At 51.1% G+C, this 23751-nt stretch overlaps 1 protein-coding gene across 5 annotated transcripts; it reads right to left on the reverse strand.

The window, feature by feature from the left end:
* Window positions 1-84: 84 nt before the first annotated feature.
* LOC105418156 (uncharacterized) lies at window positions 85-23682 on the reverse strand. 5 transcript variants are annotated; one of them, XM_029831460.1, is made up of 74 exons: window positions 23502-23679; window positions 23264-23314; window positions 22979-23145; window positions 22835-22905; window positions 22431-22596; window positions 22129-22266; window positions 21862-22039; window positions 21647-21789; window positions 21450-21553; window positions 21196-21361; window positions 20983-21090; window positions 20678-20830; window positions 20414-20558; window positions 19984-20142; window positions 19785-19903; window positions 19513-19707; window positions 19180-19338; window positions 18922-19106; window positions 18664-18846; window positions 18478-18569; window positions 18229-18398; window positions 17990-18143; window positions 17842-17918; window positions 17575-17755; window positions 17343-17498; window positions 16789-16922; window positions 16533-16691; window positions 16277-16460; window positions 15983-16194; window positions 15681-15869; window positions 15456-15598; window positions 15226-15385; window positions 15045-15128; window positions 14836-14973; window positions 14641-14757; window positions 14471-14563; window positions 14171-14391; window positions 13895-14088; window positions 13567-13800; window positions 13263-13492; window positions 13000-13164; window positions 12841-12918; window positions 11253-11624; window positions 10781-11134; window positions 10324-10659; window positions 10120-10251; window positions 9881-10033; window positions 9698-9814; window positions 9455-9628; window positions 9173-9365; window positions 8804-8958; window positions 8619-8731; window positions 8451-8532; window positions 8244-8384; window positions 7823-7985; window positions 7621-7736; window positions 7387-7533; window positions 7115-7228; window positions 6863-6979; window positions 6623-6781; window positions 5261-5422; window positions 3816-3978; window positions 3560-3747; window positions 3398-3490; window positions 3112-3316; window positions 2690-2877; window positions 2482-2579; window positions 2121-2305; window positions 1843-2042; window positions 1604-1772; window positions 1335-1453; window positions 1125-1241; window positions 721-847; window positions 85-631 (listed from the first exon to the last, which is right to left on the reverse strand). In XM_029831460.1, exons 1-74 carry the CDS (start codon window positions 23563-23565, stop codon window positions 621-623), a joined length of 11382 nt encoding a protein of 3793 aa, XP_029687320.1. In that variant the 5' UTR covers window positions 23566-23679; the 3' UTR covers window positions 85-620. The 5 variants fall into 5 exon arrangements, with proteins under 5 accessions (XP_029687320.1, XP_029687319.1, XP_029687321.1 ...); XM_029831459.1 differs by having other exon boundaries at window positions 20905-21090; XM_029831461.1 differs by lacking the exons at window positions 85-631; window positions 721-847; window positions 1125-1241; window positions 1335-1453; window positions 1604-1772 and having other exon boundaries at window positions 1868-2037; window positions 20905-21090; window positions 23502-23680.
* Window positions 23683-23751: the final 69 nt, after the last annotated feature.

The following is a 23751-nucleotide window of genomic DNA, read 5'->3' on the forward strand; positions in this document are numbered from 1 at the left end:
AACTCATTTTTGACGCCCAGGTAACGAGTTCTAGGAGTCAGGAGGACAAGAGGAAGTGAGTGACTAAAACATGACACCACCAGCTTTTCAGGATATTTATATTGTGTTTTTTACTCATAATAACAAATCTTTAAGCTGGACCAAACTATTTGCATCTGAGACGGTTTCATTCCTGCACAGTTGCACTCCGCCCACCCGGGATAGGATGTGGAAGATCGTGGGAAATTTCATGGGAAATTCACAAGTGCTGCTTTTGTCCAGGACGCCAGCGGCTGATTACGTAATCGACGGGACAGAGTCGTGCTCCCGCTGCCAGTGGACGGCGGATAATGACCGAGCGTCAACAACCGCCTGTGTTTACGTCCTGCGGGATGACGAAGTGGATCGTGTCGTTGCGTCTCCCAAACGCTGCGATCCAAAGGTGTCTCCTCAGTGTCTGATGTCTCTGAACGCTCACCCCCCCACCCCCATTTCCATCACAACATTGCTAGCAATTTATCATACAGCACCAAAGTCTACTGAAGTGATAAAGTACAAAGAGAAAGTGGTATAAAAGTGTACATTTGCTTTTAGCAGCTAACAGGCCTGGAGGCCACCCAGTGCTCGCCGTCGCCGCGTCCTCAGAGTCTCACTGAAACCAAAGGAAAAGCAAAACCATAACTGCCGCCTCATCAGGATACTCGCGTGACACCTCTGCTTTATTTACACGCTCTAACTTACAGCACTTGGCGGGGAGCTCCAGCGGTACGTAGTTCTCTTGGCAGAGATGAACAAAAGCATGTGCTAATCTGCAGGGGGTTTTGGAGGGGCTCGGCCCACACGCTGACAAGAACTGGCCCGGATCCACCTGACAACACAAAGCCTTCCATGTAACTTCTGACAAATAATACTGCAGCTTTTGTCAGTTGTACTAAAAATACAAAGTGTCTTCCACAGCTAAGACGTTCCAGTTGGACACTTCTGTTTTTTGATTTTTTTAAAGCCGCCTTGATCTGTTGCGGGTTTCTCAGCACGATAACAGATATCGTATCTGGGCCTGGAGAAGCCCGGGGAGGTGAAGATTGTCTACCGGATTCAAACTCACACTGTCGATGGGGCAAAGCAAAGGGTGCTTTATTGCTCACCACTCGGAAACAGGAACTCAGCGGGGAATCTGGAGAAGAAAACAGAAAGCTGCAGCTGACGGGGGTTGCGGCTGCTTTGGGGAGCTGCTTCGCCACTTTCGTACAACTGGCTCCCTCCTGCAGAAGCAATAAAAGCAGCAGGTAGGAGGTGGAGACTTTAATGCCGGAACAAAATAGCAGTCATTTGGACCGATTTTATGGAGTATTTACCCCTCCTGCCACCCAGCTGTGCCAAAAACGGTCCTGATTTTCCGCTTGTGAACCATCGGGCAGCGGGGATTCGTTCCCAGCTTCGTTATCGTTGGTCCCAAACAGGCCGGCAGACCTGCCTGTGCAGATTAAAAACATCACGTGTCCGTCAAGCTGCACATTTGTACGGAAAAACTGTCTCACACGCAAAAACAACACATGTAAGTTATAAATCAACTGTATAAAGTCAAGATTTCTTAAATCTAAAGCAATTTCTATGTAACACCTACCATGTAACCAACCGTCTAGAGTGAAGCTGCACACCAGACGCAGCAGGTCACATGACACCGACACTCCATTCTGATTGGACAGCTGCATGACGTTGGCCCTGACTCGGACAGCCAGGCCTCTGCTGCCGTGAAAGGTGTGTGACACGGTGCTGTTGCAGTTGACCCTCACCTGGGAGACAAACGCTTTGTTTACGTTCAGCCGACGCCTAATGGAAATCTGCCGGAACCGGAAGGAGCACCTGTCCGTTTTTCTGAACGCTGACGGTGTCGTCGTTCAGTCCTATTAAAAGGAAGCTGTGGGAGTCGGCGTTGAGCAGCAGCGTGAACGACGGCTCGGCGCTGACGTCCTGGGCGAGCAGGAGGGGGCAGGAGCCCGGGAGCTCACGGAGGTGACCGTCAAAGGTGACGGCGAACTGATCGGCCACCAGAAGCGCCTGGTCTGTCGGAGAGAGACGAACTCTGAATGAAACCCTCCCCAGAAACACAGCGCGAGGAGAAAAAAAGACGACAGTCTCACGCCTGAATGGGCTGTCCACCATCTTCCTTTTGAGGCGGTAGAATTCGGCCACGGGGCGGACGGCGGCCAGGGCCTGCAGGGGCCTCAGGAGCCACTCCTCCAGAAGGACCTCCATAAGTCCAGCCTGGGAGCCATCGGACCAGGGGAGGGCCGGGAGCGGGACCGATAGGACCACAGAGCACTCGCTGAAAAACCAAGTCAGAGACGTTTTCACTCCATTCATCGGCTCGTTTGGACAACAGAATTTCCATAAAAATCCCTCAGATCGGTTGGGAATGTGTCAAACCGCACTGTTGCCCCTTCTCTGAACTTTTTATTGGATTTCACGGAGGGTGGAGAGAGTTTTATTGCAGGCCAGAACCTGGGGGAGAGCTTGTAGACAGAAGCCAGTCTTTTCCGGACCCCCAACAGGGCCAGAGCCAGTCTGTTCTCCAGCCACTGGTACGTCCGCTGACCTGTCTGGATCACACATCGATGCGCACGTTGAAATATAAACGCAAAGAGACCGGGACACTCAGAAAACCCGCTACCCGCTCAGCGGGAGCGTTCACGCGTTCCTAATGTCATACCGCATCCAAGGCGCCGCCGAAGGCGCTGATGCTGGCCCGGGCCAGCGGCCTCAGCTGGGCGTTCCCCAGTAGATCGGGTATGACCTCCAGCAGCCAGCGCGTCCACATGGAAACGGCGTCCCTCCACAGCTCCTCCGGCTTCTGGCCCCTCACGTCCTGGTAGACACCCGCCAGAGTGGCCAAGGGCTCTGAGGACAGGACGAGACCAGCGTTCTCAATTCCATTACGGCGCTTTTTCACAACACGTTTTGCATAACGAGGTTTGAAATTCCAAGTGTAATATTAGATTCAGACACGGATCACTTGGAGGTGAGGAGCTTTTTTTCTGTGCAACAAATTTGATGTATATAATCGGATTAAGTCCAGACCGTCGTCTTTGAAGCGAAGCAGGAAAGAACAAGAGTAGACGGATTTGGACTCACTACGCAGTTCCTGTTGCCCCAGCAGAGACGTGCGTTGCAGCAGGTCGAGGAAGCGCGGAAGGGTTTCGGTTACGAGGCGATGCAGGGGAGCGTTCTGCCAGGGCAGGACCAGGCCGCCGCCCTGGCGCCCCAGGAAGCCCTCCAGACGCTGGGCGACACGCAGGGGCGCCGAGGTCAGAGCCTCCAGCAAACGGCTGTCGAGCGGCTGGAGAGGAGGCGGTGGGAGGAGCAGAGGTCGGAGAAGGGACTTGTTTTGGGTTTTGGACGGGGGGGAAGCGGTTTCTACCTGCTGCCTGAGTTCAAGGAGGACGTCCTGGAGGGTTCGGAGTCTGTGCAGCAGCTTGTTCCCAGCCTGTGAGCTGAACTGGTGAATCCGCGCCTGTGAGAACAGCGTTTAGAAGTTGAGCGCCGGTCGATATTCAGATGTGTTTGAAATGACCCCAACGACCTCTATAGCAGCGAGACCGTCCAGGCAGGCCTTCGCTCTGAGCGTGAGCCTCTGATCGGCTGATCCCAGGGACAAACCGCCCACCGCTTTGGGCAAACCGCCGCCGACTCGTTCCTGCACCTCCAGCGTCACACTGCCGTTTGCTGCCGTGCACGCCACCACGGTGAGGTCATCATCCAGACCTAGACCTGGACATCATACCCGTGCTTTAGCATCGGCGATGTTTGTGGTGCCGATGCACGTGGCGGTTCTTTACCGTTCCCGTAACCCGCCGTGGAGCGGAGACATCGTCCCTCCAGCGTCCCGTTCATCCAGATCCTCTCTCTGTGGTCCAGACTGGCGTGCAGCAGGAGTCCAGAGCCCCGAGGCCAGGACACGGCGCTGGCCCCCACCTCCACACTCCAGTTGCCCATCCTAGACTTAAGAGTGTTACAAGCACCTGTGTTTGCAATTGTATACTTGTGAGGACCTTCTCGGTTATTTACTACTCACCAGCTTTGAAACTGGATCGTTTAATCAAAGAAAAAAAAATACAATTCTTCCTGCAAAATGTTATTTACACGTGAGTTCGTTGAGGCGCGCGAGACACTCAACAGACCCCCAGTTTCAAACATAATGGAACTCTGAGGCGCTCGGCTGGTGATGATATAAGAGCGGCAGTAAAAAGAAAACATTCCGCGCGCAGATCTTTCCAAGACCCCAAATCTGCTGCAAAAACACATTGTTTAAAGGGATGTTTCAGATCTCTGACCCTCAGAACGCTGATCGTAGCCCTGGAGCTGTGCATTCTGACCTTTAGGACCTAAACGCCCTTAATTACAGATGCGTTGAGGCTTGATTTGGCAGCAGCAGCGGCTGCAGTCGTCCAGATCCCAATCTGGATACGTTTGGGAATTTCAGGTGATCCGAACTCACAGCCGGTCATATTCATACGCACCTGTCCTGTACTTTCCCCTGGATCCTGCTGAAAAAGACCAAAAGCTACAAAAATGAGCCATTGAGCCCACGGGTAATCAGAAAATAATGAATAATCAGAAAAAGGTCTTGAATGGGTCCGTAAAAACCCGCTGGGAGCCACTGGGAGGAGAAAGATGTTCTGGAGGAAAGTGCGGCGGCCCTTCCTGGAGCCTGCTGGCTGAGCTCTAATCCCTTTATTTCTTGGGTTTTCTATTCAACTGACGTTTTATTAGACAAGGTTCGGCGCCACCGTGACCCCAAAACCCACTTGTGTGTGTGAGGGATTCAATTCTGGAGGTCAGTGGTCATTTCTTTTAACAGTATTAATGGACACACTGATGTTTGACCTCCATAAACAATTCTATAAAAAAAGACCTCCAATCACAGGCCAGCTAATACAGAACAAATGTAGGGGCACTTTCCAAAACATGGGGTTGTTTAGCAGGAAACATCCCAAACTTGAACCGCTCTGCTTTCATTCAGTTCGAAGTATATTTTCCAACTCGAACTGGGCCAGGCCGGTCCTGTTGATGCAGTCTGCATTCTCACCACTAGCGGCCACCAAATCTCACACACTGGACCTTTAACACCCGTCTAGTCTGTGATTTGTGAGCAATAACAAAGATCTCAAGCTCGGAATGTGTTTGCCAGAAATGTCTTTTAACTTATTAATGAAGTCGTACTGCGACTGATTTTACCATCATCGGTTTGTGTGACATCAGTCGGCAATGGTTGTTGGTTTACCTCCGAGAACAGAGACACGTTGGAGCCGCGGGGTGTAGCCGAGTCGGTCAGGACCAGGATAAAACTGGACAGCCGGGGACGTCCTGGCGTGGACAGGCGAGTCTGGGAGTAAAACACCTCCTCGCCAGAGTTCATTCTGTGTGATCCCGACCACAACAAAGCCTGAAACACACGCGCAGATGAGGGAGACGATGAGCCGTGGGAAAAAGGACGGGGACATCGTGTAAATCTGAGAACGCTTGAACGGTCGGACGCCCCAGCTACAAACTAAAGCGCATGTGGCTGACGTTAGCAGCCAGTCGGTGGGAGGCTGATGAAAGCAAGACAAATGAGGAATACAGGAGGATCCAGTTATCTCCAAGCCCCAAAGTCATATTTCTAATTCACTCAGCAGTGTGCCTGACTGCCATTCTTCATTTTGGGTCTTGAACTCGCAACCTCGCTTACTAGCAGCATGTCATGTGGCAATTCGAGGTGCCATAAATCATCTTACTGCTTCACACATGGTTACGATTTACAGCAAGTGGCAAATCCACTCTGCATTTGAGGTATTCAGAGGAGGCCTGGACTCAAAGGATCAAAGAACCATTTTACTAAAAATAGCACTTATAAATCCGCTGTGTAATTCCTCTATAATGCTACAGCATTACCCCAGCGTCTCTGCCAATTTTGGTTGAGGCGCTGCGAATTTCAGGGAGGGAAAATTCAACCATTTTTGGGGAAAAAGAAAGCTCAGCGTGAATGTTCCGTGCATTAACCCGAGGTCTGAATAACAAACCATTGTTTTAAAAAAATGCATCTACAACCTGGTAAATTTTTTCAAAAAAAGGAAGAAAAATTCTTTACAGGTCTGCCTGCCATTATAAATCCAGAACAGAACATGAAAAAGCCTAAATAGTCTTTCCCAAACACTGATAGTCATGGACGACATCTGTGGATCTTGACAACCAAGGCCCGTTTCTGTACATAAGCTATAACATAAATTTTGCTACTAAGCCGGAGCCAAAATGCAAACGGAGGATCCACGATGGGCCCTCGCAAACACAGACCCAAGGATGACCTTCAACATGGTCACGATGCGTAGATCTGGTACATGAAGGTATGCTAGCAGCACAGTTCAAACGATGACAACAATTGGAAATTTATTACTCGGGATCCTTTGAACTGTACATCTACAGTCCAGTGATTGTTGGCTCTGTATAATATCCTTTATCTAAACTTGGACCAGCTGACGGTTCAGTCAGGTGTGGAGCCTCAGGGCCATGCTTCCTCTCTATTTCCAGCAGCAGTACCCTTTCTATGCTATGCTATGCTACGCTAGTATGGGGCCATGAGGGTCATTTTAAAAATGAATGTGCTCACAGGATGCGGAGGGCAAATTCCCAAAAGTGCCGCGTGCTCCAGGCGGTCTCTGAGGTTGGTCTGGATCTTCACCAGGAGAGAGTGTGAGGGACAGGGTGCAGGCGACACCTTTTCCAAGCCCACAGAGAACTGAAGGTTGTGCATTTCCTGTTCAGCCCTCTGGAAACAACAGGCATCAGTCAGCATTTTGCTCCAAACGCCAACAACAACAACAACATAGGGAGTCCCAGAGGTGAATACCTGGTACTTTAAGCCTTGCTTGATACTCTTGTGGTTCCATCGCAGCTCTGAATTTTGTGTGTATGAGTTTCCCTCCTGACTGACCGACACACAACCTTTAAGAGACGACACTTCCATCTGACACAAGAGGACAAGTATTTAGGATAACAATTGTATTCATGTGTCAATAATACACCAAAATACTTTTAAAATGCCGTGAATTATGGTTTTACAGATGCACAGCTGTTAGATTAAAAATTAAACTCCACCAACCTGTGGCATTGAGAACAGAGCGCAAGCCTGCCCCCTGCTGGAGCTGTTCTGCCACTGTTTGTTCAGGGTTACGGACACGTTGACGAGGACCGTGTTTTTCCATGACAGATGGGTCTGCATGTACAGTGTAAAACATAAAAAAAAATTCTAGCAAGACAGATGTTAATAATGCTATATAGATCGATCCATGGATGTACATGGACCATAAGAATGCATAACGATATTTGCCCATGGGTTTTTGAAAGGATAATAAAATGATTGCTGCAGTTTACCTGCTGGCTGCTGAAGTGGGCCCTCTGTGGCCGCTGTGACAGTGTGTGAAGAGACAACTGGCTGAGGGTGGAGGTGAAAGGCTGCCTCAGCTCCAGCTTGGTCTCGTTCATCTCCTCCCTTTGACTCCACCAGCTGAGTGCTTTGACCTTGTGGTGAGGTTAAATCAAGCTTCACAACAATGCTAATAAAACGTCTGAAGGGACAGTTTAGCCATAGGTTTGATATATTAAGACCTGCTCCTGCTGGCCGTGCCTCATCCAGCCCAGTGAAACGCTGTCCAGTCGGCCCCATAAAGACCTTTCCAGCAGTACTTCCACACTGGTCCGACGGGGAAGTGAACTTATCTGCACTGAAGTAATAAACAGGGTTATGTCAGAGATCTATACTCCAAAAAAAGTGAAGTTGTGACAGAGATGGGTGGTTTTGCGGGTTTACCCCGTAGGGTCTGATTCCCCATGTCCAGCATTGGCGGCGCCGAGTAGAGACCAGACAAACTGAACTTCTGATTGCCCCACGCCGCTCCGTGTTGAACGTGGTAGCTCCAGTTCCCCGCGTCATACACCGTCCTGACCGCCACAGTCCTGGGGACGACCTTCACCTGCAGAGCACAGGCAGCAACACGGCTCTAGTTTGTATGTTCATTCAAGGTTTACAAGACCGTAATGGTCATAACAAGACATAAGTATGTAATAAATCTGTAACAGGTAGGGTCTGCCCGTCCATCTGGAGGCATTCAGAGTGATATTAAATCTAACCCTAACTGAGCAGGGCAGTGATTTATTACTGCGTATAAATAAAGCATATCTAAAGTGTTTCATGTAATATCAAATGAACAGATGTTGCTTCTCATAAATACCTGTGGAAATGAGTGTCTGAATTCTACAGCCTGTCTGTATCCACCGTCTAGCGCCGCCAGTTCCCCCTGAGCCCACAGTTTCCTCTTCCTCCCCGACAACACCTCCACTAAAGCTGCCACGGCCGACCGGGACTGGTTCAGCTGGAGAGGAACGACAGTGGGTACAAACGAACTCGTGGGAACTCTCTTTGGAGGTCGGGAACACACCTGCGAGGAGACGCTGAGCTGGGTCGGCAGGTAGAGCAGCACGGCGGGAATGTTCTGGGCCATCTTCACCATCAGGTCTTTGCTGTGGGGAAAAGGCCAGATGGGGTTTAAAACACGCTGATTTAAAAAGTCGTGGTCTGGTCGTGAGGCGGCGTGTGGCTGGCCTACCTGGTGGGAAGATGGTTCCCCTGGAGGATGAACGCCAGTGAGGTGCTGAGTTCAGGGTTCACGGCGACAGAGCACCTCAGCTGGGTGTCAGTCAGTCGTCCCCAGGCCTCCACCTACATCAGCACACAGATGTTAATGCACAGGAACATCCTCAAGGGAGACTTTCTGAGTGTGTTTCGGGTCACTTGTAAAGCAGGGCTAGCGTGCGAATGTAGGGTGTGTTTAAATGTGAGTCTGGCCTCCTTGGATCCCCCATATGCACCCCAACCCTGGATATCTCCCATCATCCGGACTCTCCAGGCGTGACAGTGAACATCTGCAGATGCGCTCCTGAGAGGACCTGCAAAGAAGTCAAGGGAGACCCCTGCTGGTAGGTCTCAAGATTGCACATAGAAGGAGTCAAAACGCTCAATAAATTAAACCTAAAGACACATTTTTAAGACATGTATAGAACATGTTCTTGTGTTGATTTTTTCTTTTTATTTGAAATGCCAAAGTATTGAGGATTAAAGGTAAATAAGGGATTAAAAATGTAATATTTACAATGAACGGACCTTTGATTTGAGCGACCCAGGTGGTCGCCAGACTGGGCTGTGTCTGATTAGAAGGCGAGACGGAGAGCAGAAGCGAAAGTCGCCCATCGGGCGCGCTAACATTCAAGCCAGAGACGAGCAGACTGCGTCCATCTACAGCGACCTGAGCCTGGGACTGAAACTGAGCTAACATCCCCTGCACTGCGCACGTGACCTTTGACAAGAGAGGGGGTTGTAATAATTTAATAATAATTTACACATAAACCGAGATGATGTAAAGGAAACCTCGAGTTATGGGGTCACCTCGGCGCTGTGTGGAAGTCCTCTGTGGCGTAGCCAAGGCCAGCTGTGCCACATGGTTCCTCTCATCTCCTTGTTGACCTGGAGACATGTTAGCTCCAGTCTCACTCCCGCCTGTTGACCTCCAAACTCTGACTGCAAGGTCAAGGCCTTTCCCTCGGCAGAACCCAGCTCTACCTGCGCACACAGCTAAACGTAAGCGGCGGTGGGACCACGCGGCTCCTTCATTGAAGTCAAACCTCACACCTGAATGCTGTTGTTTGCAGGGATTCCCATTTTCTTCAGGTAGTTCACTGTGTGTTTAAACCGGCTCTTCAGCCTGAAGGTTTCAGGAATCTTTGTCACTGAGATTTCCTTATATATCTGCAGAACCATCAGAAAATGAACCCCGGTCGCGCCGGTATTGAAGGTTTTCGATCTGCCTCCCACCTTCTGGCTCCCTGCGGTGCCGTTGAACAGGTAGGAGAAGGAGCCGTTGCCGTGATTTGCTGAATTCACTCTTATTCCAGCCTGAGCAGGGAGACCCACCTTCCTCAGGAGAGGGACAGAGTGGCTCACGTTGAACCAGGCTTCGTTTATTTCCTAAAACACCAGCAGATAGGCTGAGCGAACGGCGAATATTGGGCGATTCTTCAGCAAAACTAGATGGCTGTAGTCATTTTCCACACCTTGTTTCTCCTCAGAACCACTGATGTCTGCATTTCAGTATCATCTATCGCCACGGAGACTTGGGATTCAGCGAGAGCGGAAGAGACAGCCAAGAACCCGGAGGAGGTCACGCTGTCAGGAATGGCCCACTCCTAAGAGACAGGATCACTACGTCAGGCAGAAATAACGCTAACATGGCCGTGCGAACGGGTTTTTGGTTTTACCTGTATCACGGAGCAGTTGTTACGGTACACCAGTGACCCACGCAGGCCTCTCTGGGACTCCACAAGGCCCCTGCCTCGGACCATGCAGCCCTCCATCTGAACCAGGGCCTCTGTTTCATAGCGCTGGTTCCCAGTCCTGGCGGTTAGCTTCACCCTGCTGTGCTGGGGAAGGATCTGGAGGGTGGGAAGACTGTGACTGAGCTCACATTCCAAACTCAGTTCCGGCCTGGCCTGTGCATGCAGCCTTAGGAGGACCTTTTTACCCTCCAGGTCAGAGTCTATCGAGGTCATCCAGGCTCCACCTGGGTCCACAGAGACTGAACCATTTAGATGACCCTAGATTGGACAGAGCACCATTGTGATTATGGCCTGTGTCGGGTCTGTTTTGAAGTGGTTTCCTACTTACTATTGACAGAAAGATATACTGACATGATTGCTAATGCTTAGCCGTTGTTACCTGTAACACTGGGCACTTTGACTCGAGAGCCCAGAGCCACTGTGTCCCCCCATCTGATTCTGTGAACCTAATGCTTCTAATGGAACACGTCCCGGCTTTAATAAACAGGGTCCCGACCCGCTCATCAGCTACAGGAACAGTGGCCTGGATGGTGATCACCTGGGGCAAGCCTCTGCTTCTTAGTCCAGGAAGAGAATGTGTGAGCGTCCCAGAGAGGTGGGGAGACCTGCTGGACTGGCTCAGCTCCAGGAGGAGTTCCTGGTTGTCTACCCTGAGAGAGCAAGTTATGGAACGGTGGGAGGGGATGGCTGACAGGTGACCATGAAGGGCGAGGGACACTGGGAGGATCGTCCCCTACAGTATATGGGAGACAACTGTTAGCATGGGAGGCTCTGGCTGCTCTCACTGCTAAGCTAAGGTATAATTATGAAAACCACAACACCAGAGGGCAGCTGTTATTAATATATCTCACCTGGAGAGCGGGGCAGTAGTTTGTCACATTTACAGTATAGAAAGAGGTCTCTCCTTCCCTGTGTGAAGATTTCGATAGTCCACAAATACCCCTGAAATGACAAGGTCCGAGCTCCACGCTAAGCTCTGCAGCAGGCAGATGTGCCGCTGAAACCTTCAGGATTATTGCTCCGTTGGTGGGAATTCCAAGAGTCGTTACTGCATCTATGGAGTGCTGTACAGAAGCTTCGAGATTGAGGCTTGGCTGACAGGACACGCGTAGATTGAGTTCTCCTTTCTGTTCCCCCTCAGCCTGGAGAACAGCGCTGAGGCGCGTGGAGCAGCCGGAACGAGCGGCCGAGATGTTGGCTGAAGTCTGTGAGGGCAGCAGTGACTATGAGGAATCAGAAATGGAAAATCAGAATCACAAATTCTCCTTCATTGGTCATAAAACAACAGGAAGCACACAGAATCAGCCTCAGGATCAACAGAAAGACAAAAGTTATCTCCAAGATGAAGATGCCTCTTTTGCTTTCCTTCTGCTTGGAAACAAGTTTCCTCATGCTTGTTTCCCGTCTGACCTTCAGTAAGACACACTGCTGATGGGCTACAAGGTTCCAGGCTGTGGTCCTGTCCGCTCGGGTCCTCTGGTGAGTTGCCAGGATGTGCAAGTCGCATGCGTCACTCTCCACCTGCAGCTCAGCTTGGCTGGCTGTGGTCGCCAGGTGAACGGTCAGCTCCTCTGGCGCCCCCGGGGGGGCAAGGTTCTGCTGAAGCGCCACCCTCAAGCTGCCGAAAGGCTGCCAGGCGGCAGTGACGTTGACCTGAGCCAGGCGGGTGTTGACACAGACCCGAGCCTTGCCAGAAACGGATGCGTCGCTGAGCTGACCCGAACCCTGAAGGTCCAGTCTGTTTGGGATGACGGAGGCTACGGAGGCCCAGTGATGCTGGAGGGTGCAGCCAAAGTCTGCCTTTTGGCCCTTTAGCAGGGCAGAAAGTAGAATCTGAAGGGCGTCGAGTCCGTTTTCTAACCCCAACGACCCCTTAAGTCCATTTGCCCCTCTCTGACCTTGAATGGTTAAAGAGGTTTTCCGCTGTTCTCCCCCCTCGTCGCTGCTGTAATGCAACCACACCAGCCGCCCGACGCCTTTACATCGTGCTGACACTAAGAGAGTTGAACTGACTGAATTCAGCGTGACGCCGACATCTGCCCAGACGTCACACCAGCGTTCCAGCCTGAGTCGGCCTGTTATTTCTGCTTTACGCGATACGCCGCGAGTCCCGTAAGCTAGCAGCCCGTGCCAGCCATAAACCCCAGGCATCTCCAGCCTCAGCGCCATATTCAAGTCCATTACCCAAGAGCCCACGAGCAACCCGCCTCCGAGGCCCCACCGCTGAGGCCCGGGCCGGAGCAGGAGCCTGAGACTCCATTTATTGGGTATCCCCAGATGTGCCAGCATTGGAACAGCGGAATGAGTAAAGTTCACTCTGAGCTCTCTCTGCCCATTGGAGGTGCAACAGCCTTTAGCTTGGGCACTGAGGCCAGAGAGAGTCAGCGAGGCGCCGTAGCAGCGCCTGCTGTTCGGCCTGCGGGAGCGAAACACTCGTACCTCCAAAGGGTGACCTGCGAGGTTCCCGTAGCACTGAGCCGAGAGACGATCGGCGGCGGCGTCCCCTGTGCAGTTCAGCTGTCAAAACACACCCCGACGTTGGCAAACTTGTCTTTCAGATGAAACCCGTGAAGAAGAAACAACTTCTGGAAAACATACCTGCACGGACGTGGGAAGGACTCCCTGGAGCAGCCCCAGCTGTTGCCATAGTGACACTCCCAGCATAGCTGTGCCGTTTTTTGATCCCACCATGAAAAGGCCGTCAACCCTTCTGCTGTCTTCCATGGAAAGTGTCAAACCAGCTTCCAGCCCTTCAGTTTCCAGCTAACAGAGTGAGGAGAAGCACACAGAAATACAGCAAAACCACCATATTTATGGAATATTTATCCAATCAGAAACCAAAGCATGTGATTAATCCACACCTGGCAATGTGTTCTGGCTTGTATGGAGTTTGATATCCCTCTTTTCTGCAGGGCTTTGGCTTGATGCCGCAGCTTGAACCAGTACTCCCATCGTGCATTCGCCTGGGCCACTTTGCCTCCGTTAAACTCGGCTCTCAGGCGTTCGCCGCCGGCCAGCAGTTCTGCCAGGGCGGACAGCTGGCTGACACCCCGCGCCCACCGCAGTTTCACGCTGTTGTCGGCAGGAACGCCTGCAGCCAAGACGGATGGACTGAGAGACGCCGCAGGGATCCGTTGCGCACGAGGCACGTGGACCGATGATTACCTGTGGCGTTGAGGAGGCGAGAGGAGTGAAACAGTCTGGTGTGGACCTCGCCCGTCCCCCAGTTCCCCACCTTCCTGCTCACGTTCACACACAAATGTTCCGACCCAAACCAGAGGCACAGCCAGTCGGCGCTCCCGTTGGATTTCCTTCTGGCGTCCGAGGAGACTGACGGATAATCGTGACGCCTCAGCTCCAGTCTGTACAGGGCCTCCATCACTCTGACTCGGATCTGTCCTGCAATGTCAAGACATAAAAACTCACCCCGGGTTCCGGCCCCTCCCCAGGTAAAGCGTGTCACGGTTTCATCGATAAAGATCCGAAGCGTTACCATCCGTGAACATGTCAGACTGCTTCAGCGCCGCATCCAGTCCGAGGGCAGGGGGCAGGTGAGGGAAGGCAGCTAAGGAGTGCCTCAGGTCACCACGCACAGCCAACTGGAAACTGTGGCTGCTCTTCAGAGAACCTTGGACCTGGGCCAGCAGAGTTTCCTCTCCGTGTTGATAGAAGCCATGCAGAGAAAGGCTGGGGCGACGGGGGAGGAGGTGAATTTCACTGCACGTCGGATGAGAATGAACTGATAAATTCTGAGCTCAAATATACACACTTTTCTGAGGACGTGTTGGCAGCCATGTTCAGATGCAGGTCAGAGGCGGAGGGCAGCAGGCTCTGGGTTATGTTCACTGTCAGCCCGGCGGAGCTGTTGCCCCTCTGGAGGAAATGGAACGTGGAGGCGTCGAGCTTTACCCTGTCCATCCCATCAGCCCTCACCTGCACCGAGCTGCTCGCCTGACCAGCGGCGGCAGAAACGTCCGCGTTAGCCTTCACCTAAAGAGCCCAAAAGAACACAGCTAACAAAAATACCAAATGTATAAAGCATACTCAGAAGACACGATCAAAGACCCACCTCCAGTAATTTAGGAATTTTGGATTTAAAGGGATGTTTCAAGGAGGAATACAGACCAACTTTTCCTGGAGATCCATTGAGTTGCACAGAAATCTAGAAGAGGCGAGAATCACTTTGGAAACAAACGCACAGATAAAGCAGCAATAGGTGAGAAAAGCAGAATCACCGACTCGGCATTCCTGGCGCTGGACTCGCAGTTTCCCTTTGGCCTGATAATTAAAGTCGCTGTTGTTTTTGGGGCTCCAGCACACATCTGCCTCCACCGCAGCGAAGGAGGGGAGCTGCAGCTGTAACAGTAATAACAACCAACCACAAGTCACACACACTGTCCACTGCACCGTGCACGAGGTTAGGGAGGACTTTACCGTGAACCGGTGGGAAAAATTGCCTCTAACGTGGAGCTCACGCTGACCCGAGCGCCTGGAGTCCAGCAGAACTCGTCCGAAGACGTGGAGCATCTCTTTTTGGCCGACGTGTATCCGCCCTCTCACCTCTTTGTTGGTCTGGGAAGAACAGTTAAACGTGTGAACGCAGAGTGTTTTAGCTAGACTGGAGACCGTGAATATATTTGGACCTGGTTGCTGGTGAAAGTCACACAGATCTCTGAATCCGAAGGCACCGTGTCGGAGCCGAAGGGGTGAATCAGCGCAGAACAAACCTAAATATGAGCCCGGCAAATATAAAACCCACCGACACTGAACAGAAGTTAAAGAATCCAACTTTCTGTTTTATCCACGACGCTTTCGATGACTCACGAAAGGGCTCGGTGGGCGGTACCCCAGAGTGAGCACGTGGCTGATCTCTCTGTTGCCCTGGAAACGGGCCTTGGACTCCAGGATGTAGAGGCCTTTCAGGAGGTCCAAGGTGAAGGTCTCCCGCAGGAGGAGAGTGTGAGGGAAGGTCTGGAAGGGCTGTCTGTGTGGCACCAAAGTGAGCGGTGATCATCGTTACCAGACAGAGGAGATGCATCGGCGTTAGCGCAGACCTGAGTTGGAGCGTTGCCGATTTCTGATACATCCTCTCGTCCCTCCGCAGCACCTCGATCGCCCCCTCAAGCTCCAGCTCGGCGGTCGGACTCTTTGGCCTCTCGTGGGTTATCTTCAGCATCACTTGCCTCTTTGACAAACCCTTTGACAAATTTATTGCAGAGCAAATCAAAAACATATCACACCGGCGGGCCAGAACCCACCGACGGGCTGTCGCCGCTCACCTTGTCCACGTGGTTTAGAGCAGCGGAGAGGCTGAGGTTGTGTTTTCCATAGGCGGAGGCCACGTGTAGAGTGTGGCTCAGTTTAGAGTTCTCCAGAGAGATGTTTCCTCTCAGCGGCGGCGTCCACAGCGTGACCAAGGATGCGGAGGCTTTTACGTTTCGCTTCTCCGCGACGCCCCACCCTGCCGCCTGGAAGAGAGCAGGTGATGACCCCCCAACGTGATGACCTTTTAAACACAACTGCAGCAAGGAATGTAATGCTGTGTGAACGTTCGGCCAATCACCCCCCCTCCCCTCCTCACCCTGATGTAGGTAACGGCTGGCGTGTAGATCTTCAGACGGGCCTCCTTCTCCCTGTCCCCGTCCACCAGGAAAGCCTCCAGGAGGAGGTGACGGACACTCAGCCACTTGCTGGCTGTCAGCTCCGACGTGAGCCTGAACGTGCGCTGCTGGAGCAGGCTGAGTTTGTGGGCGGTGTAGACGTGCAGCCACGGCGAGTCCATGTTAAACATACCTGTGGAAATTAGACACATTAGCCGGTTTTGAGTGTCTCACGACAATCCGGAAGGTTCCCCCCATCCCGCTGCTTTGTTCACCTTCCCATTTCTTCTGCGGGGAGTGTTTGTGGGGGCTTTTCCAGTGAATTCCAGCCACCAGCGGCATCAGGTCGTTGTAATTGATTTTGAGGTGAGTGCTACTCTCAGAGTTTGGCTGCCTGAGGTGGGAGTGCAGAAGCTGAGTCCTGTAGTTCAAACTCCTCTCTGGCACCTGGAGGTTGAACTGGAATAACGCAGCAAGATTTGAAAAAGCTTTCCTGAGCCATTCCGGTGAGCTGTAGTTGCCAGTGTTTACCTCGAGCGTGTAGCTGGTGTGGTTTTGCGTGGACTGGTTTTTGAAGGACTGGCTGAGAAAAAGCGTGCGCTTGTTGTTGATCTCGTCCCAGTGTTTGCCGTAGCTCACGTCCAGGGTGGATTTAATGTGGCTGTGGCTTTCCTCATGCCTCAGGTGGATCTGCAGGCAGTTGGAGAAAACCACAAAGTAACCAGGGGCAACAGGTTAGGACAGAGTGAACTAGCTTGTGTAGAATTTCTGTGACGCCTCGGGTCACCTTGTGGTTGACAGGAGCGGTGTTGGAGCAGTAGAATTCGTGATCTGCTCTCATGACATTGGTCAGGTTTGCATCCCTCTCACTCCTCACCCTCTGGGTGGTGTAACACTCCTGGAGCAGGTTCCGAGCATCACCTGCAGGGGAGTCAAAGGTCGTGGGAGCGATATACTGCATCACAGTGGAACATAAGAAACCTACAAGGGAAACTGTGAGTGCTGTGAGCTCAATAGTTGCCATGGCTAATTTATGCCCTCGTTTAGATAGACACACAGGAGTGGAGAAGAACTTCTAAGCACGAGTTATTTCAGGTTTAAAAGTGAATATTTCCTATTCTCAGAGACGGCAAAGCTAAACTGCAACAGGGTGATGGTTCCATCTGGTGGATAAATCGCGTAATAACACGTCATATATAATACTGTATACAAATTTCACAAAACAATACAATGATGCTCGGACACACGTGCTGACTGGAAACATTTAGTGTTAATGAGCCAGAATGTAGCCATCAAGCTAGAAATCCTCTGTTGGATGAGCTTCCCGTGTTTTTTTCTCACCTCCGAGGCCATATTTGAGCCTCAATGCAGAGTTCCACACTGAGCCTCTCTGCTCCATCAGTCCCAGCATCCTGGCACCGAGCATACCGGGCAGCAGGAGCTCTGTCTCCACCGAGTACTGCTTGCTGCTGCCATCACGCCTGCGCTCCAGGACCGCTGGAAAATTCAAACGCTGCACAGAAAGTGTTTGTTGATGAACTAAATGTGTTTGCGGGTTGCGTTGGTTAGATACCTGACAGCGATGCCGTTTCACTGAACACGTTTTTCACGGTGGCGGCAAAACTGGTCTTCCTGCCCGGGCTGCGAGTGACGTTAACAGAGAGAATCATGGGATTTTCATCAGGGGCCATTTTGGCCTCAAAATGATAGCGCGTCCTCTGCTCAGCCGGGTGGTTCTGAGTGTCCACCAGACCCTGGAGAGAAGAACCTTTTTATTATTTTGATCTGTTTCCTTAATATGGAAATCCAAATGAGGATTCACAGCACAGTCGGTAAATACCAGGATGTAATAGTGAACGCCATCGATCGACAGCTCCATCTTTCCCGACATGACGCTTCGGTCCTGCACAAGTTGCCCTGAGAGGAGAGCAAGGTTTCAGCTAAAACAGAAGTTGGCGGTTTTGTGAGGGAGCTCCTTTGTGACGCACCTTGAATGAGGATGGTTTTCAGAGGATGAGTAATCCTCAGCAGCAGCCTGTTCGGGCTGAAATTTAGATCCAGAGACATGTCCCTGGGAATGGAGGACTGGGGAGTGGCCAAAAGGACGTGGAGGGAGGCCTCTCTGGGCAGCCAGCTGCCTCTCTGAAACATAAACGGAGAGATAAACTTGTCATTTTATTTTACTTCATAGACAAGATTACAGGCCCATATTTGTATTTCCAAGCACCTGAGCGAGGAGCGAATAGGCTGCCTCCAACACGTAGTAATGAAGGCCTCTGTCCAGCTTCAGCAGCCTCAGTGACACGCTAACTGGTCCTGGGGGAGGAAGTGAGAAATCCCCAGCAGAAAATGGGTAAGAGGTGTTGGAGCACAGCTGCCAGCCCACCATCTTAGACCCTGCAATAAAAAAGACAAAGCAACAATTTACTTTGTAGATAGAGAAAAGCTATTGTTTTTATAAGGCATGGGGACTTGCATGTTTTTGGTGTGCAGGTGGTCTTCTGCACTCGAGTCTTAGGGCCTCGGATCTCCTCCCTGTGGTCTCCGCTGAGCTGAAAGACTCTGGAGCTGGAGTAAGAATTACAACAACTCTAGTTTCATCATTCGCATGCTGCAGAAATGCTCATTCCTACTGTCTGTGACTCCTACAGAATTGAGTTACCTGATGGAGATGATGTCCATCACGTCCTCAGGTGTGTTCAGCGTCACCCTGAGATCCCGCCCCTCCTGCAGCTGAACACTGCCGTCTAGGCTGGTGGAGCTCCTCAGCTCAGAGACCCAGTCCACAGCAGCACAGCCCAAAGCACCATCAACCCCCATCCAGGCAGAGAGCCCCACGTGAGCGCTGGGAGGGAAAGACACCAGTTAGCCTTCAGTGGGCAGATGTGTATAAACATCTGATGTGGTGGCGCGGAGGTACTTCGGCTTGACGTATCCAGTCAGGGAGAAGTGAGACGTGTCTCTGTAGTTAACGTTGCCTTTCAGGCGCAGTGAAAAAAGGGAGGTCATGTTGATTCCCAGTTTGACAGGCAGACCAGACAGAGAAGGCAAAACCAGCTCCTCTGTCATCAGCGCCGCTCTGTGGTTCAGCTGAACCTCGTGACCCTGGAGGACAAAGAGGAACGATGGCTGACTGAAAAGGCCCAGATTACTGGCAGGCAGAACCGCGCTGAAATACCTTTAGCAGCTTGACAGCGAGACCCGCAGCGCTGAGCGACAGCTGATCGATTTCTTTGTAGAGGTCTTCACATGTCAACACGCTGAGCTCATTCCCAAACACCTTCACACCTATCCAACACTTGGGCCTGTTGGCCTCCGTCCTCCTCCTCCCCAACAGCTGGAAAAGGCAAAGAAGAGTCTCTGCTGTAGACGACATTCTTCCTCTTTTTGATATCTAAAAACGTCAATCTTTATATTTTATACAATATCCTTAAATTGGCTATTCTCCATAGGTTTGAGGCCCAAATATTTTACACCAATTCAGGGAGATGCAGTGATTCTGGGAGCTCACCATGGCCTTGGCCTGGTCCAAAAAACTGCGGGCTCGGTTTAAACATGCCTCCTTTCCTTCTTTGTGGGCATCCTCTGTTCTTCTCCTCATTCTTCTGGGCTCTTTGCTTTGCGCAGCCTCGGTGTCACACTCGCGCTCCTCTTTACCGAAAAAGTTCTTCACGAGGTGCTCGGCGTTTTCCACGTGAACGTCCACCTTGGCCGGGAGACACCGTGCTGTGACGCAATCTCAAAAAGAACGTGTTTTCAAGTAAATGTTGATGTCGAACTCACTTCCAGAAGATTGTAAGCTCTGCCGTGAAAATACACCGTCAGGTTCGCGGTGGCCGACCTCGGTAGGAAGGACTTAGGTGAAAAAACCAGAGAGGTTTCTACATTTGCAAGGCCCATGCCTGAAAAAAGACAAAATATGTGGATGCACACGATTATTTATGTGATCAGAATCAAAGGGTAGTTTGTGTCGCGTTGTTACCCGATGATACGGTGTAATCAGCATAGGAGGAGTATTTAAGAAACTCGGCTTCAAAGTCTCGACTGACAATATCGTCAGGCAGGGACTCAATCAGGGTCTGCTTCATGGGGTCTTCACTCCTCAGAAGATTGGTCAGGTGGCTCCAAACATATGAGCCCACTGGAGAAGCAGGAGAGTAATTCATCAAATCATGAGAAATAAATGTCTGTATTTGCAGCTAGCTTAGAAAAATATCATGTGTGCGAATTGGGTGATAACAGTGGCACAAGAACGGACCCCTGAGCCTCACCACACCCAAGCTGTGCTTCCTGGGAACAACACGGCACCAATACAAAGTCTCCACTGACCAATACAGTGGTCTCTTTTGCTAACATACAGTATATCTGTGGTTTGCAGCCCAAATGAATGCAGAAGCTTTAACTGACGACACCTTGGCTGGACGTCTCGCTCTTCAGAGTCATCTTCACCGCTTCAAACACGTCCTGAGCGGGGCATCGCATGAGCTGCTGGTATGCAGCGATTCTGACCTCGGGATCCTCCAGGGAGGAGCGATACAGCTGCAACAGCACAGCTCTCTGAGGGAAGGAAACTGCTGTCAGCGACTGATGCTGGACTGACACTCACCTCTTCCCCTTTGATATTAGTGTCACAGAGGCTTCTGTGATACGGAGACTGCCGGGTCTGTTGGACTTACGTCGACCGAGCAGGGATAACGCCTGAGGGCGTAGATGGCAGCGAGCCTCAGCTCCAGCAGCGATGACTGACTGAGCATGAAGTGCTCCAGCAGAGGAACAAAGACTGGAGCGGCGAGGCCAAGGTTTCCCACTGATTTAAGGGCATAAACGAGCTGCCAGGAGTCAAAATATGCACATATTAGCATATATTTGCACATTGTTATTAGCTTCAGGTTGGAGCACCTACAGTTTGGACCTTTGCGGGGTTTTCTCCCTTGGTTCCTCCTTTCAGGATCTCCTCGAGCCTGTTTATGAAGGTCCGTACCTGAGGAAGTTCACCACAGGAGGTCCGCGACCTTTGGCACAGCTGATACACCAATGATGATCCGGATAACAGCGCCTTGGACTGCACCTCTGGGACCTCCAGCAAGACCTAAGAGATTCGATTGCATTATGAGCTCGAAAGGACGGATCACATTTTTGACAGAATGATCCGGGCGGATTTTTAAAAGGAATTTTGTGATTAAGACGATCCTACGTTAATGGAGTCGATGATCTGTGGGGTCGGGCGAGGGACGAGGGCTATGGTGGTGAGAAAAGCCTGAGCCTGCCCCTCCTCCAGCTCTTTGTTCCTCATAAGGTCAGACAGCAGCACAACGCAGCTCTCAGACCCACAGGCTGGTAATGCATCCAACAAAGGCTGCCTGTTGGAACACTTAAGTCAACACTGGCATTGTGGGGGACAGTCGCCTCAATAATCAGTATTTACAGGTCAGTACAGAAAATACCAACCAGTCATTTCGGCACTTGAAGGAAGCTTCTTCCCAAAGTGTCCTGAGTTGGGGGAGACTCAAATCTCTGAGCTGGAACACCAGTTGAAGGAATTCTTGTGATACCTGGGAGCAGCCCATACACACATACGGACAGTTTTTATTGCTACACAGTCAGAATTGAGGATCTGGGTCCGGCTAGAATGTGCTGGAACGGACCATCTTTGGGTCTGAAGTGAGACTACACAGTGTCCTGACAGTTTGGCTGATGTCCTGCAGCGCTGATGTTCTGTCTTGTGTCTGCCTCGCAGCCCCCTCCTCCTCAAACCGCAGGTCCGTCCGCACGCCGCCACCGACGGGATCTGCGGGAGGGTTGACAGGATCGGGGATTAGTCTATATCCAGTGATCACCAACGGTTTATTCTACTCCTCACCTTGGCTCGGAGGAGTCGCCGGTTGGGCTCTGAGCAGCAGCAGAGAGGACACCGTCTGAGTCCTCATCACTCCCGCAGTTTTGGACCATGTTGTCATGGAAACGGCTTCAGTACAGTTGACCTCTTGCATTAGTGTAGAGTCGTGCTTCTGGAGACAGTGGAGCTCAGACTGCACTGACTAAATACAGGAGGAAATAAAACTGGTGTCACAAAAGCAAAAAGATTCAGGGAACGACATTTCTAAAGGAGGACGAGGGGCCAGCTCACTGTATCTTCAGTTATTAACACAGAATGGGGCCAAAAGTTTGCCAGCCTGGCCCGTTGGCACTCTGTTAGATCCCTGCTCTTCAGGAGGACAGGTCCTTGTCTGACGTACCTGCTCGTGCATGTCCCATAAATGTCAGTCTGGGGGAAAGGCAGAGGCGGTTAATCACGCTGTGACTAAGCAGTAAGATTATGTTAAGCACGTTTGGCACTGGCCTCATTTTCACACTTTATTCTGAAAGCCCCGCAAAATCAAAGTGAGGCGTTTTTGCAATCCTGGAAAAACAGCCCTCAACAAGCCTCACCTCCTGTACTAATTCCTGTTTGGAAGCCGTGCGGGAGGTCTGGAACATGCTCAGTAGAGCCCTTTTCATGTTGAGGGCCCACACCTGCTCCCCCTCCTGGAGACAGAGAGCCGTGACCTTTCCCCCCTGGAGGGAGAACTTGAGGCGCGCTCTTTCCAACGACTCCCTGGGAAACAAAAACACCAGATGAGCACCCCCCCCCGAGACCCGGGTGCACAGACAAGCAGGAGCATCTGAACAGAGTATCACATTCATAAGACGAATCAGCGAAAAAATTCCAAAACGATCCAGAATTACACGGCTGCAGGTCGTATAGAAATGGCTATGTAGCAGGTATGCGTGCATTAATGAAAACTTTACCCTTGGAAAACACATTAAAGTGGAATAAAAAAATACAACCCTACCTCAACTTCTTCAATCCCTGCACAGAGTGTTCCCTCTGATGGGAAAGTCGCTTTATCTGTGGATTCCTAATCTGATGGGAAAAAACTTGAGATTTTGCACACTTGTGTGTTGTTAAGAAAGACTTTTATCACATTTTCACCAACCTGCATCATGAGGTGACATTTGGACACCACCTCGATATCAACCACGCAGTCTAAAGCGAGTCCATTCCTGCCAGTGCCGGAGCCCTGGAAGGCTGTGCTGATTGTCGTGCTGTACCTGTATGTATACCTCACTCCTCTCTGGTAGGGCAAGTCAGGGGTTAAAAACCCTATTAATGGGAAATTATACCAATTATAAACACAGCTACAGGAGAATCTTCACTGTACAGCATTGCATTGTAGTCATCCATCAATATGCATCTCAGAAGCAGAAAAATGGATTCTCACCAGAACACGTCGCGTCACAGAGGTTCGGTTCGGTTTGAAGGCAATCGCCATCTGCATAGAAAGCCCCCACCCAAAAAACACACAACTATTTGGAAGTAATTTCACAAGAACCTGAAAGAAAACCAGCCCAACGGCCGCAGTGTGACATCATTACAGCTGGGTATAGTTCTGCTTTCACTGAAACCAAAATAACTCAACAAGAACAATAACAAGTGACAGCAAAAGCCATAAAACTCACCGCTTAACAGAAGAAAAATGAGTGCAACGGGGAGACAATTGAGCGGCGACATGGAAATAGCCATGGCAACCCAGAGTCACTGCAGATCCGGCTTCCTAAAGACCTCCACATGGAAGCTAGATGAAAACCAAGCAGTGTTCACGGCTTTCTGAATGACCACGTTTGTAAGGGAGCTTCCACAGGGTCTCATAGTGCTCGCTGCGACCAATCAGGAAATACCTTCCTGGCTGAAGCTACAAACACTCACTCA

Source organism: Takifugu rubripes, chromosome 22 (assembly GCF_901000725.2).
Source record: "Takifugu rubripes chromosome 22, fTakRub1.2, whole genome shotgun sequence".
Taxonomy (NCBI): Eukaryota; Metazoa; Chordata; class Actinopteri; order Tetraodontiformes; family Tetraodontidae; genus Takifugu; species Takifugu rubripes.